Source organism: Mycteria americana, chromosome 2 (assembly GCF_035582795.1).
Source record: "Mycteria americana isolate JAX WOST 10 ecotype Jacksonville Zoo and Gardens chromosome 2, USCA_MyAme_1.0, whole genome shotgun sequence".
Taxonomy (NCBI): Eukaryota; Metazoa; Chordata; class Aves; order Ciconiiformes; family Ciconiidae; genus Mycteria; species Mycteria americana.
In genome coordinates this window covers 148,782,568-148,795,605 of record NC_134366.1, presented here as the reverse complement: position 1 = coordinate 148,795,605, position 13,038 = coordinate 148,782,568, and the positions used below count along the sequence as shown (strand labels likewise).

The 13,038-nt window shown below is 35.9% G+C and overlaps 1 protein-coding gene across 2 annotated transcripts in view; it reads right to left on the bottom strand.

Moving 5' to 3' along the window:
• The window catches only part of TMEM67 (transmembrane protein 67), a 35,977-nt gene that overhangs the window by 16,457 nt on the left and 6,482 nt on the right, over positions 1-13,038 (bottom strand). For both annotated transcript variants that reach the window (XM_075494933.1, XM_075494932.1), the window contains exons 5-14: positions 12,776-12,845; positions 12,594-12,668; positions 11,283-11,345; positions 8,743-8,897; positions 8,515-8,623; positions 6,798-6,884; positions 4,743-4,808; positions 2,374-2,530; positions 1,863-1,986; positions 575-680 (exon numbers count right to left, since the gene is read on the bottom strand). In XM_075494933.1, coding sequence (XP_075351048.1) covers positions 575-680; positions 1,863-1,986; positions 2,374-2,530; positions 4,743-4,808; positions 6,798-6,884; positions 8,515-8,623; positions 8,743-8,897; positions 11,283-11,345; positions 12,594-12,668; positions 12,776-12,845 — 1,012 coding nt within the window. The remainder of the gene's footprint in view (positions 1-574; positions 681-1,862; positions 1,987-2,373; positions 2,531-4,742; positions 4,809-6,797; positions 6,885-8,514; positions 8,624-8,742; positions 8,898-11,282; positions 11,346-12,593; positions 12,669-12,775; positions 12,846-13,038) is intronic.

Genomic DNA, 13,038 nt, shown 5'->3' with positions numbered 1-13,038 from the left:
CAACCCTTCTGGCTACAGACTTTTTAATTATTTTACTTTAATTCTTAGAGATGTGCTGTAAAAGAATACACAGCAGACAAAACACTAAAGGGTGTTTTAGATATATTACCAATATTTTAACTTAAACTACAGGTGACCTGATATGTCTGTGTCATAACAACCTCCTCTCAATGCATTGCTTTAAACAAAAATATTCAATCTCTTGCATAAATTGCTGCTTTCAGTGCACTGCATAAAGAGTACTTTTCCTGTTATTTTCTGTGCGTATAATTTTAATAACTGTAGCCTAATTTAGCATTATACAACCAATTGTAAAATTCTAAGTATTTTAAGTTAAAAAAGACTCAAGATAAATTAAAAAGAAAACTTTTACGTTTTAAAAGTTTTAGTGGAAGTTTAGTTGAAGTGAAAGTTAAGTTTTAGTGAAAACTTGCAAATCCAAAACTGAGCAGAACTAGAAACTGCTTATTAGATTTTTACACCCCCCCCCAAAATGTTCACTCAACTGGAATTCCAACAGAACTAAAAGTACAATTAACAAATATGTTCAGTTAAGACAGCACAAAGATCTCACCATCACACTCTGGGTTTCAGGGTTTTGGACAAGCACATCTGTGTAAGCAATAGTAAGTAGAGGAGGGTAGATAGTTCCTCTCTGAGTATGGGATACCAGACGAATACTGCAGAAATACAAACAGAGTATTATTTTTAATACAGAAGATGGATCAGTTGCTTGGAAAGCATTGATTGAAACTTGTACTAATAAGAAAATACTAAATGAACAGAACAACCTGATCAATAAAATGTGAGTTTCAAACCCAATGACATGGCAATTCACATTTTAAAAGCAACCAGTGTACAAAGGCATGTACACAAATATATAAAAAGAAAAAGCTGGGAAAGATCGCTTATTTGTAAGAGAATACCCGAATCAATCTTTACCTACTGCTCACATTATGATAGCTGCAATTGAAGTAAATTCCAAAAGGTAACTTTTCTCAAAACATTACAGAATGACCTTTTCTGTATTTATTTTGAATTTCTGGCATTATCCTTTTTTCCAAGGGGGGTGGGAAGGGTTTCTCCTAACATACATAAGCTAATTTGTATTTTTTTTTAAATAATGTAATATGTAATTCTCAGCAAATGGAGTTAGTACATTAAATTAATCTTCAAGATGATTACTTGTATGGCTCAGTACTTAATGCTATTCAGGAATCTTTTTAACTAATAAGTTATGAAGAAGAGCTGAAGGAAAAGGGAGATCTCAAATTTCAGACAGTCATCTCAGAGGAAGACATTACGTAAAGAAGGAGAAAAAAAGGTTCTTCCAAAACATATTTCAGTTGAGACGAACTATCAGTAATGACCCTAACAGGCAGTCTCACAATTTCAGTTAAATGACTACAGGCCTGTTCTGGATTGTACAACAGAATAGACAACACTTTGTAAAAATACTGCAAAAAAGAATATGGAGTATGAAGCAGCATCCTTGCATAGTCAGTAACATACACATTGAAAAAGAATTAACAGAGGAGTTTTTAGGTCTTTCCAGATGACACCTGCTTCTAAGAGGTGACTGAATGCCTGCTAACTTGCATTATGCATACTTAGTCTGATCCATCTTACCTGGAAGTAATCACAGTAATTTTAACCCCCACAAGTCAATGTTATGTTTTCTCACTCACTCATCAGAACACCCTATAGAAACACTTGCGATTTCCAAGTATGCAATGGAAAAAGCAGCACAGGACATATTAGAAACAACATAATAAAACAACTTTCTTTTAAGACAATAAAATGCAGACTGAACAAAATTGGCTTTACTTTCTATGGACTATATATTATATGCAATTAATCACCTTATTGTTATTTTGCTAGCAATTCGAATTACTCTCGGTAGTTTTCCCAAGTCATTCTCTTTTCCACTTAGTGTATCCACCAAAAAAAATCGACGAGTCAAAAGCCAGTTGTTCATATTACTTCCTTTGAAAAAACATGACAGTCGCATAATATTTAAAAAATTAAACACAAAAAGAATGAAATGTACTAGAAACGATACATAAACTGTATGATATACAGAACTGTATTCAGGATGTAAAATTACTTATTTTCAACTTAAACAAATACATAATGAAATCAGATTCCTTTCTTTGTGCATATTATTGATTGGGCCAGTGTATGCAACTAAAGCTTGCATTTTACACTGTCAGAACTTGCCCACAGAATATTAAATACTTAAAACAGAAACAAGTTATGGTGGGCTGTGGTATCTTTAAAAACAACTCAGTAATAGTAATTAATACACATTCTTTCTATTTGAAGTTATTCAGATTATTTAAATTCATAGGAATGTTACTATGACAGTCTTACCTTGATTAACAAACATTTCACTGTATTGAAGATTCAAGTTTAAAACTGGCACAGCCCAAAGATATTGTTGTCCATTGTCACCATTATATTCAAGGAATAGGTCATAAAAAATTGGATTAGCAAAATCCAATAAAATCTTGGAAACTGAAATTTTGCACTACAAGAAAAAAACGTTAAAATAAAAAGATCACTTTAGCCATTTAATGATTTTATCAAGTTGTGGATTCTTCCCCTACAAAATTATTGTGGAATCTGTCCCATTTCTTCGCAAAAGACAAGGCATTCCAGCTATTTGCAAGTAATTACAAAGTACTAATGATTTCATACAAACCTCTTGGAAATGACTGCCATTGACTAGAATGGCTAATGTGGAGAATGAAGCTCTGCTAACATTTTTCAACAGATTAGGAAAAAATATCCTAGCAAATTTCACAGACATAAAATTTAAAACAGCATAAACACTAAAGTCAAGAAACATAAATGCTGAAGTCATGGAGTACTATGCCTGCTTCTGGGCTCACCAGTACAAGAGAGAAATGGAGCTACTTGATGTAGTCCAGTGCAGGCCACTAAGATGACGAAGGGACTAGAGCATCTCTCCTCTGAGGAAAGGCTGAGAGAACTAGGACTGTTCTGCCTGGAGATGAGAAGGCTCAGGGAGGATCTTACCAATGTGTACAAATATCTGAAGGGAGGTGTACAAGACAGAGCCAGGCTCTTTTCAGTGGTGCCCAGTGACAGGACCAGAGACAATGGGCACAAACTGAAATAGGGGGTTCCCTCTGAGCATCAGGAAACACTTTTTCACTGTGAGGGTGACCAAGCACTGGCACAAGTTGCCCAGGGAGGTTGTGGAGTCTCGCTCCTTGGAGATATTCAAAAGCCTCCTGGACATGGTCCTGGGCAACCTGCTCTAGATGGCCCTGCTTGAGTAGGGGGTTGGACAAGATGACCTGCAGAGGACCCTGCCTACTTCAACCATTCTGTGATTGTGTGAAGAAATGAAATTTGAAAGTAGGTAGTTTTTTGCACATCTGAACAACTGTGCAGTCTTTAAATACTCATTTAACATGCCCACCATGTTTTCTCCAAAGCTGTAGGGAAAAAAAAAGTGATGCATATAATCCATGAAAATAATTACATTAGAAATACTCAGTAAGTTAATATTTATTGGTATTTGTATTTAAACCCAGTAATATTAACTGTTGTTAAAACTTAACAATAGGCAACAGGTTCTACAGACTCAATATATCAAATACATAAGATTTTAAAAAGTACAAAAAAAAGAATGACCATACTCGACCAGTTCAATGATCCTAAATAGGAAATAAATTTCCATTCTACTGAAATATGGATTAAACAACAGTAAACAATATGGAAGAGTAAAAATATTTAACAAAGATTTGTCAAAGTTATTTGGTAAACACTTTAGTTTTCAAGGAATAAAGCGTTGACAGCTATGACACTACAAGACTTTCACACCACCCAAATAGCAGCCAGAGTTTATATATTTTTACACTGCAACACATAATGTGGGGAATGGTTTTGAATGTAGACGAGTTAATAAATAATATTAATGGGTATATAGGTATTAGATACTGTGCACACATATGGAGTTTTATAAAAATAAATATGATATTTCTCCACCCCCCCGCCAAAGAGACCACCACCTCCCCATTTAACATGTAAGTGGCAAATATTAATAAAGCTTTCTTGCTGGCAGAACCATGTCTGTGGCTGACTGAATTTAGCATCTAAGTATAGGCAAGCTCAAGTGCTCTATCCCCTCTCCCTTTCCTAGTGTTTAGTAAGGTGTGAAAACTCCAATAATTTTTCCCATAGTTAAGACAGCTAAAGAATCTCTTTCCTCTGATGAGTCATCTGTTCGATTAAAACTTGCCTTCAATCTCTTTATTGAATTCACTGAAATCAGGGAATGCATTAAAGAGTTAATGGGGACAACATACAGGCATGGCATGATTGCATATGCCTTCTTTCCATATGAAACCTGGCCAAAGGTGGAGGCAGGAAAATTAGAAGTTACAATGCAAAGTATATGACTGTCAGAATTCAGGCATTGTGTTCTTCCACTGATAAGTCAGCAGCCTCACTAATACAAATGCCAGTTCAATTTATTTTGGTTATCCTATGTAGCAAACAAGTTTTGTCATGTACAGTTAAATAATTTTTAAAAAATACATTTATTTCACTCAATAATACAGAAACTAAAATAAGCAGTTTCACAAGAAAGACGACCATGTTGCAGCTTATGGCTAAACTCCAGAGGTCCTTCAATATGCACTGAATAACTGATGACATATAAAGCAACTTAATTCAAAATTCAGAATAGCATTTTATCTCTTACTTACACTTTGTTGGTAAGTTGTTCCAAATGCATAAGCTGCATTCAATTTAGTTTGGGTATCAGGACAAAGCTGAACAAAACATAATTATAATTAGCTTAATTCAAAGGTATAATTTTTTCACATGAAATATTCACAGGTACCCCAAGCACTTTATGTATTCACAGTTCTCACAAAAGATATTTTGTTCTATTTTTTAAGAAGAAAGGGATTGATTTTGAAGAGTAAACATGATTATTTATTGTACTAATATTGGTGTTCTTAAAACACTGTTTTAGCTTATTCATACTTGCATAGTACTTTTCAGTTCCATCACTGAAGTTGAAATCTGAGGACAGCAGCATCCAACCAGACAAGAATAATCTTTCTGGGGACTGAATGTTCAACGCACTGTGCTGCCTCAAGCTTTATTAGTGGCTTCTGTTAAATCCAAGAATCCCATGAGAAAAGAACTCCACGTTCATATTGCCCCCTTTCTCTTAAGCTAGCATTCTCAGAGGATCAAAGTTATGGCAAGTAACAGATTTTTTTTTTCCTTTTTCAATGTAACTTTTACATTTTCTGCAAAGAACAAGTCATTCTAAGCAGAACCCAGAAAAATGGGCCAAATTCTAACTAAATGAGCATGGCAGTTAGCGGAGGGCATAGCCATTTTCCCAAAATGAAAATCAAGTCTAAATTTACATAAAACACAATTCTATTAGTGTGCAACTGAAATTCTGGGAATTTCAGAATGCATTGAGGTTGCTTTAGAACTGCGATGTCTTATCATCACACACAATCTATTACATTAAAAGAGGCTCTGAATGGAAAAGCTATTCCTTTCCCATTGATTTTTGATAGCTACTAAAAGCTCTGCATTCAGGAAATTAATGTGTCCCAATAAACTTTAAAATCTATGTCAGAATATCTCATTTTCTGTGCACAGTAACTGGTTTAGTAACCTGTTTTCCCAGACACTAGTTTTCCTTAAAATTTGAGAGGCAGATGCAAGACAGTTCATCCTGAGACAATAACAAAAGAAATAGCAGTCACTATCTAAATTCTGAATGTCAGCTGCTCTTCTGTAGATACTGGAGCATTTGAAGTGATGTGCTCCAAGAGTGACATGAAGAGCCTAGAAAAGGGGATAGACAATTCACAATTGTTCTTGCTATTGTTGCCAGCCTAGGGAATTGCTGAGAGTGCCTAGATCACCACTGGACTGCTAAACAAATTCTACTCTGTAACATGTTTCACAGCTGCCAATTTCTGCTAACTGCTAGGCTAATTACTATTGCACTTTCTAGTTGCTTCTTCCTTTTCACAGCCTGTACAACATGGTACTGCTGAAGTAGAATGTGCACGTGCCACTGAAATCTAAGGAGAGAGTGTCCAAGGGTGCTGTGAATCCTCTAGCCAGTGTTCCCCAATTCTATGTAAAGTCCCAGCAAGTTTTTATAACTTTCTGTTATGAAAAAGCCAGGCAGATGCTGGCCAAAGGGTATATTTTATGTTAAAACCAAAAGAAATAAACAAACAAAAAATCCCAAGAGAACTGAATGAAAATGGGGCGGTAGATTAGTTTTTCTACCTCTCTTGATAGTGACATAATCACTGATTTGTTTGGCACCCCCATAATGTGTGAAAACGGGTGGCAACATCCAACAGGGACATAACTCCCAGAATTTTCTATATATGTATGTGGACTGAGAACTAAAGAATATACTTTTCTCACCAAGAAAAAGAGGGCTAATAATAAATTACATACATAGTAACTGTATGCTGAATGGAAGAAAGAGATTGTTGGTTCTAAATGACTAGTGTTGTTTCTCAGAGCTTTCCAACATTCCACGTTTATATTGGTCCAAAGGATGAGGGCAATATTGCTGAATTTATACTTTTGCTTTTGTAGAGATCATCGTGAGCAAGAATCAAGGGCTATTTTCCCTAATCTAGCTCTATGGTTATCTTATGAACTGTCAGTACTGTAGTAACCAAACTCTTGGCTTTTGTCTTAATCTGGCTAAAGGCAATCAGAACGTTATGATATCAACAAAAGATAATTAAAATCAAACATACCTGTAAGATGCCTCCTTCCAAATTTTGCCACTTAAGAAAGTTTCCTGCTGCATCAAATGAGGCTGCAATAAATTGCAGCTTTACATCCTGATGATGAAAAAAGATAAAGAAACAATGAAACTGCCATAAAGTGGACATACACATTTTAGGGACTGCTGTCTCATCATTTGATGCTTCCCTAAAACTTTCAGCATAATGCTTCATTTTTTCCTTTTGATTTTATGTTTTTAATCTTGGTTTTGTTAATTTACTTTTTTTAAAAAACATACTTTACAATTCTACAGCTTTATTGGTGATGTGGAAAAAGTTCCAAAGGAACTTCTATCCAGGTAGAAATGCCCTAAATTGCTCAGAAATCTATGCAGATTTCTGCTGTATACCAGGCTGGGATCTTGAGGGCTTCCAGGACCTTCAGCGTTAGGAAGAATAATGAGTATTTTAGTTGTTAAAACAGAAGCTGCATTGCAACATTGTGTAATTTAAAACACAACCTTTTAGAATATGGCTGAAACAACCTATTATTTTATTTCTGAGTCAATAAGAAAACTTAAGATAAATTTGGCAGTATAACCAACAAACAGGTTATCACTAGCACTACTTACTTTCTGTGATTAGCTTAACCCGAATAAACTATTCCAGTTATTCCAATTTTACAATGAATCCGCAAAATAAAATGCTTTACTGTTTGATTTACTGTTTGATTCCTTCTTAGAACTGTGACAGTTAACAAGCTACTTAACAAGTCCATCCCTCCCAGGGATGGATACTTGGCTTTGTTAACATTGAAATGATTGTTTTTCCTCACCTCTTTTTTTTTTTTTTCTAATTCACTGTAGGAACAGGAAAAGGCTGGAGTAATAAACTGAATCCATCGCTCAGGATACAACTCAACTCGTAGAGATTTGTAACAGAGATATCAAGGTTAGTATAAATGAAGTATGGATAGAAAAGTGTGTGTAAGCACCAGAAGCAACAGAAGGAAAGGGTTAAACACCAGGTAGCAATAATGAAGAACACTATTCCCAGCAATAAAGCTGAGAAATGGGTTCTGATAAAACCATGGCACAGACAACTTGTCAGCAAAAGATCAGGTACCTTGGAACCAGGAGAATGGCAGCAAAGTTACAGTACATCACGTATACCCCTCTTTTTCCAATTAGCTCACCAGGAAAACTCACAAAAGGATGTATATATATTCAAACAAGGGAAAAAGACAAAGACCAACTTTGCTTCAGATTTATGGAGACTGAAGGAAACAAGACTCTGAAGCAAAGAACAATGCCAAAACAACTATTAACTCCTAAGGGGTATAAAAGATTTGTCTAATTACTAGTTCATCACTGCCAATTCAGAAGAACCTTGAGGATATAATGAGAACTTAATAGCTGGCATCCCTTGTTCCTTGTGTCACACACAATTTATCCTGGTCAGACCACTCAGGCAAGCACATCCTGGCCTTATGAGAATGTGGGTATGAGAGCGTGAGCAACGTAAATGTGTAAGCAAGTGAGTGTAAGTCAGTAAAATCATCTTACCTAGAGATTTTTTACATAAATATCACCTTCCTCTTCCGTAAGATCTCACACTGAGTTTTGTTACACTAACTGTGTAAAAATTATCTTTAGAGGAGCCACATCTGCAATGAATCTAAACCTCTTTATGTGATTATGTCCTCTTTGAAATGTCTGTTTTCCCGTGTCTCCTACCCAACACCTACCTTATCTGTTCCTTTAAAACTGAAGACTGTAGGGAAATGATTTGCCTCAAGCACTTGGGATGCTAATCCTGGTTGATCACCGTAATATAGCCATGGAAGATTATGCCTCCTGAAAACAATTACAATGTTTTCTCTAAAGAAACATAACGTTTTGCATCAAAGAACATTTAGAATAATAATTACCATAAAACACTATTAAAGACTGAAGTTATGGAAAAGGCAACTTACCAGAAGGCTATTGAATGAACAATGCCTAGCCTTGCTGTATTGACATAAATATACTGAAATAAACCACAGGCATCAGTACTTGAAGAACTCAATGAGTTCATATTCATCACACACATATTCCCAAGAGCTTGGCATGCTGTTAGATTGGAGTACAACTGCAGTGGAGAAACACAAGAACACACAAAAGTATTTATTTACCCTTCCTTTTGGTGAGGCAGTGATAAAATTAATGTTATCTTTAATAAGCCACTCCTAAGCCCTCATTTTTACTTGAAAGTGACTTCGTTTTGTCAACACCTAATATTTTCTTCCAGCTATTCAGGTTCCATATTTTTATAGGTCTGCAGATGGCAGCATGAAATCATTGCTCTCACTTTTTCAGTTTATTTTAGTTGCATCAGCTAGATGGTATGATGTGACAGAAATGTCAAAATCTGCATTTAGAAAATGAAGTAAGAATCAAAATGTTTAACATCACTTAGGCTGTATGACAAAGATGACTCCATCAAAGACCTAAGACTGACAACTATAGTTGCATGTATCGTAAATATCTTCTTTTCAGTTTTAGTACTTTTTCTGTTCTGCTGTTCCTAAACTATGTTGTATTTATACCATCATTCAATTTGGTAAACAAACCACTGCCATGTGATAGGCAGAAGTGATGTCTGGCATCTGTGTGCAGTGATCACTGCACTAGTATTAACTTGCCAACATCTATTGCCTTTGCGTGGGTCAGATCGGCAGTTGCACATTACACTCAGGCAGCACCTCTGAAGAGCTGAGCAGGCTGAGGTAGACAAACAGGATAAACTTGTGTAAGTGATGAGGATAGTCTCAGTTTGTAAAAAAGAATGGTAAGTAGGAGAATACATCTCAGAGCTGTGTGTATGAGAAGGTGATGGGAGCAGCCACAAAGGTCATCTGGGAAAATACTGAACAGAAGTCTGCTGAAATACTGACAGAGAGAATGCCTGCCAGCCTGGGAACTGCTAGCCTGGGAACTAGGCTTGGGAATCAGAAACATCCTTGAGAAGTGCAGCTGAGTACCTAAATGCCAGAGACATCCTGAGGCACCATGGATAAGCACAAAACCAAGGAGCTGTAACAGCAACTTATCATCTAGAAAGGTGAAAATCAGTCTGGAAAAGAGGGAAAACATTCTAAGAAAGTAGGAATCGGCAACTGCTATTGGCTATTCTAGCTCAAAGAGCAGAAAAACAGTCTGGAAAAATAAAAACTGGTCTGAGAGAATATAAAACATCATCATCTATTGGCTGTTGCAGGTGGTGCTGTCCTACACCCCTTATGCCTCTGCGATATAAAAATGACTGATTTTTTACCCAAAATTGAGAGTGAATCTGTCCCTGCCTGTCTGTCTGTCTCTCTCACACACACACAGAACTCCCCCTGCACAAACTTTTCTATGAGCTCTCCTAGGCAAGTTATTGGACCATCACTGGGGACGCCTGGCTGACTCCAGACGCCATGACGTGGATCATCTTTGAAGTGAGACTTTGTCCGTCATTGATTTCGAGGGCCCACTCCTGGGAGAGGTTTGGTGAGCACAGTACTGGTACTATTTTGAATAATATATATACATAGGCATGCATGTAGATAATTGATCATAACTGTATTTGCTGCTTTATTAGTGATAATCTTGTAGTAACTTGTAATGTTCAAATATATGCTTGCTGCTACCATGGATTGCTGCTACCATTGTAGTACATATATACTTGCTTTATTAATCATAAGTATACTCACTTTACTACTAGTAATTTGTAGTAATCTGTAATAAAGAAATGTAGAAAATAAAGACTCCATGTGCTTGTGTATTACGGAATTCTGCAAACCCACTGTTGTGATCTTTATACACCTGTAGGCCAGGTGACTCCTTGGGTTGTGACAGATTGGGAGAAAAGGTAGGGCCTGAGAAGTTAAAATCTGATTTTGAGGAGAGGAATATGGAAGGGAAATGAGGATGTGTGATAACAGAGTTAGTTAAAAGGAGACAGAGGCGTATCCCCTTCACAAGTGTGCATGATTCTGCTGCCGCAGCCACTCTTCCACCCATGGTTACTGCTACCCAGACCAATATAATGGTAAATAACACTTGCATACATAAATCAAATCAAAGCTAAAAATGATGGTTCTGTGGTTATCCTTCTCCATCACAAAACAGAATGATTAACTGGAAGCCAAATAAGAGGTAAAGCCCAGCTGCCAATCAATACTGAATATGTAAGAAGTTAATTTTCTGAGTGATCCCTTACTGGATATACTCAATAACAGTTCACATACTTACTGACTATTGCAAGTGTGTTTACCACCATTCACCTTGTGAAGATTCCAACCCTAGAGACTTGCATTAACATATCCTTCCTAAACATTCTGTATATAAATTTCTTTCTTAGCTACTGTTACCTCAAAATAAGATTCTTTAAAAATAAGCAAGCTAACTCCCAAAACCTAAAGTGCCATGCTTTTATAAAGAGTATCACTTCTGCACAAGAAAGCAAACTGCAAACATTAATGAAACTCACCCAACAGGCAGAGGCTGAGGATTGCAGGTTTTTCAGAAACCATGCTGATGTCAGTGTTATACCCTGTAAATAAGGAACTGCTTCACTGTCTTTGTTCAGAACAATTTATCCATAACGTAACAGTCTGCTAAAAGATGCTGCTTATTTTTTGCTAAGAGCTTTCTGTCCTTTGTAAATGTCTAAATCAAACCAGCTCAGTTCAAAACACAACCACAATGCAATAATTTGTTTCACTTCACTAAATGAGACAAAATATACAGAACAAGAGCAGAATTATTTAACTTTTGAATATGGGTTCTGTGACAAAGGAGTTTTCTTTACTGCACAAGGGAAGTACTAATGATTTCAAGGGTAAGGTGTTGACTGGGTGGTAAATTTGGCTCAGGACCAAATTTGCCAAATTAATTATTTCACAACCTGATTTTTATAACTACTCATATTTGAAACAAACATAGCTTTTGTACATACTGTAAGCAACTGAAAAGACGTGTTTTCATTAAAATATTATTTAGAAGACTGCATTTTCAGAAAGCAAGACCAATATTTATTTGCTGTCAGGAAACCTGAAGACTGCTTTTTGCTTTCTTTCAAGCAGTAGCCTTCAACTTTAATTCATTTAAGAACACACTACATTTATGGGCCACATAGCATTTCCTGAATTCAGAGCTACCTTGAAAATGGTCCTAACTTTGAGCAGATTCCACAACTAATACAAGTTCATTTGCTGAAACAATGAAAACACCTTCATTCTTCTCAATAGAACATATTCTCAATCATTAGCCAATTCAAGGAGTTCAACAATTTTATACACAATCTCAAATTGTATAGGTGTCCATTTTCTTCTATCAGGTCTAACTGTCTGACAACTAAAAATGTCCTTTCAATCTTTATATCTTCTTTCAAATATTTTATACGAATACCAATTTTACAAACTGAAAAGAAAAAGAAATTAAAAAAGCCCAGAGGCTCTCATGGACTCTTCAGGATGTTTTTGTGATATACGATACACGTGTGTTTTAAACACATACAATTAACACAATAGACCACATACTACTTGTTTTGATACTAAATTCATGTAAATTACTTCCTTTTTTAGGTTTCCAAGAGGGCATGAATTTTCTTAAACATATTCCATTAGAACAATGCTTGCCTGGTCTACATGTCTACACTCTATCTTGATGCAAATTACCTTGCAATCACCATGATCAGACAACAAACCACCACCTTTGTTTTTCAGGAATGGAATTTAAAAGACTTACTGAAAGTAAATAATGAGATAGCTTGAAAATGTTCTTGAATAAACACACTTACTAGCTGTCCAAAACGAACAGTTGCAACTCCCTTTGAGAGTAAGCTGTCACTAGCACTGAAACACAATCCTCCAGTCTGAAAAAAAAAACCAAAGCAGAAATAAAAAAAAAGGACATCTATACATTTGTCAACATAACTTTTCTTTTTCTGAGCTTCAATACCATAAGCATTCTTCTACTTACTAAAATGTTTGGGCTGCTGCAGTCACAAGACTTGCTTACATTGATGAATGTTTGTTCACATCTTACACACCTGTGGATCACAAACATGAAGAATGCACTTAAAATGTAGTTAAGTATGAGATTTAGTACTTAGTGAAAGCTGATTACATAGTATGCCTGATAACACTGTCAGCATCTTCACTAGTTTGAACTGAAACCCAAAAGACATTACTGATTTGTTTCTACTGTCAGTGAAGTAGAAAATAAATGAAATAGTTTGTTAT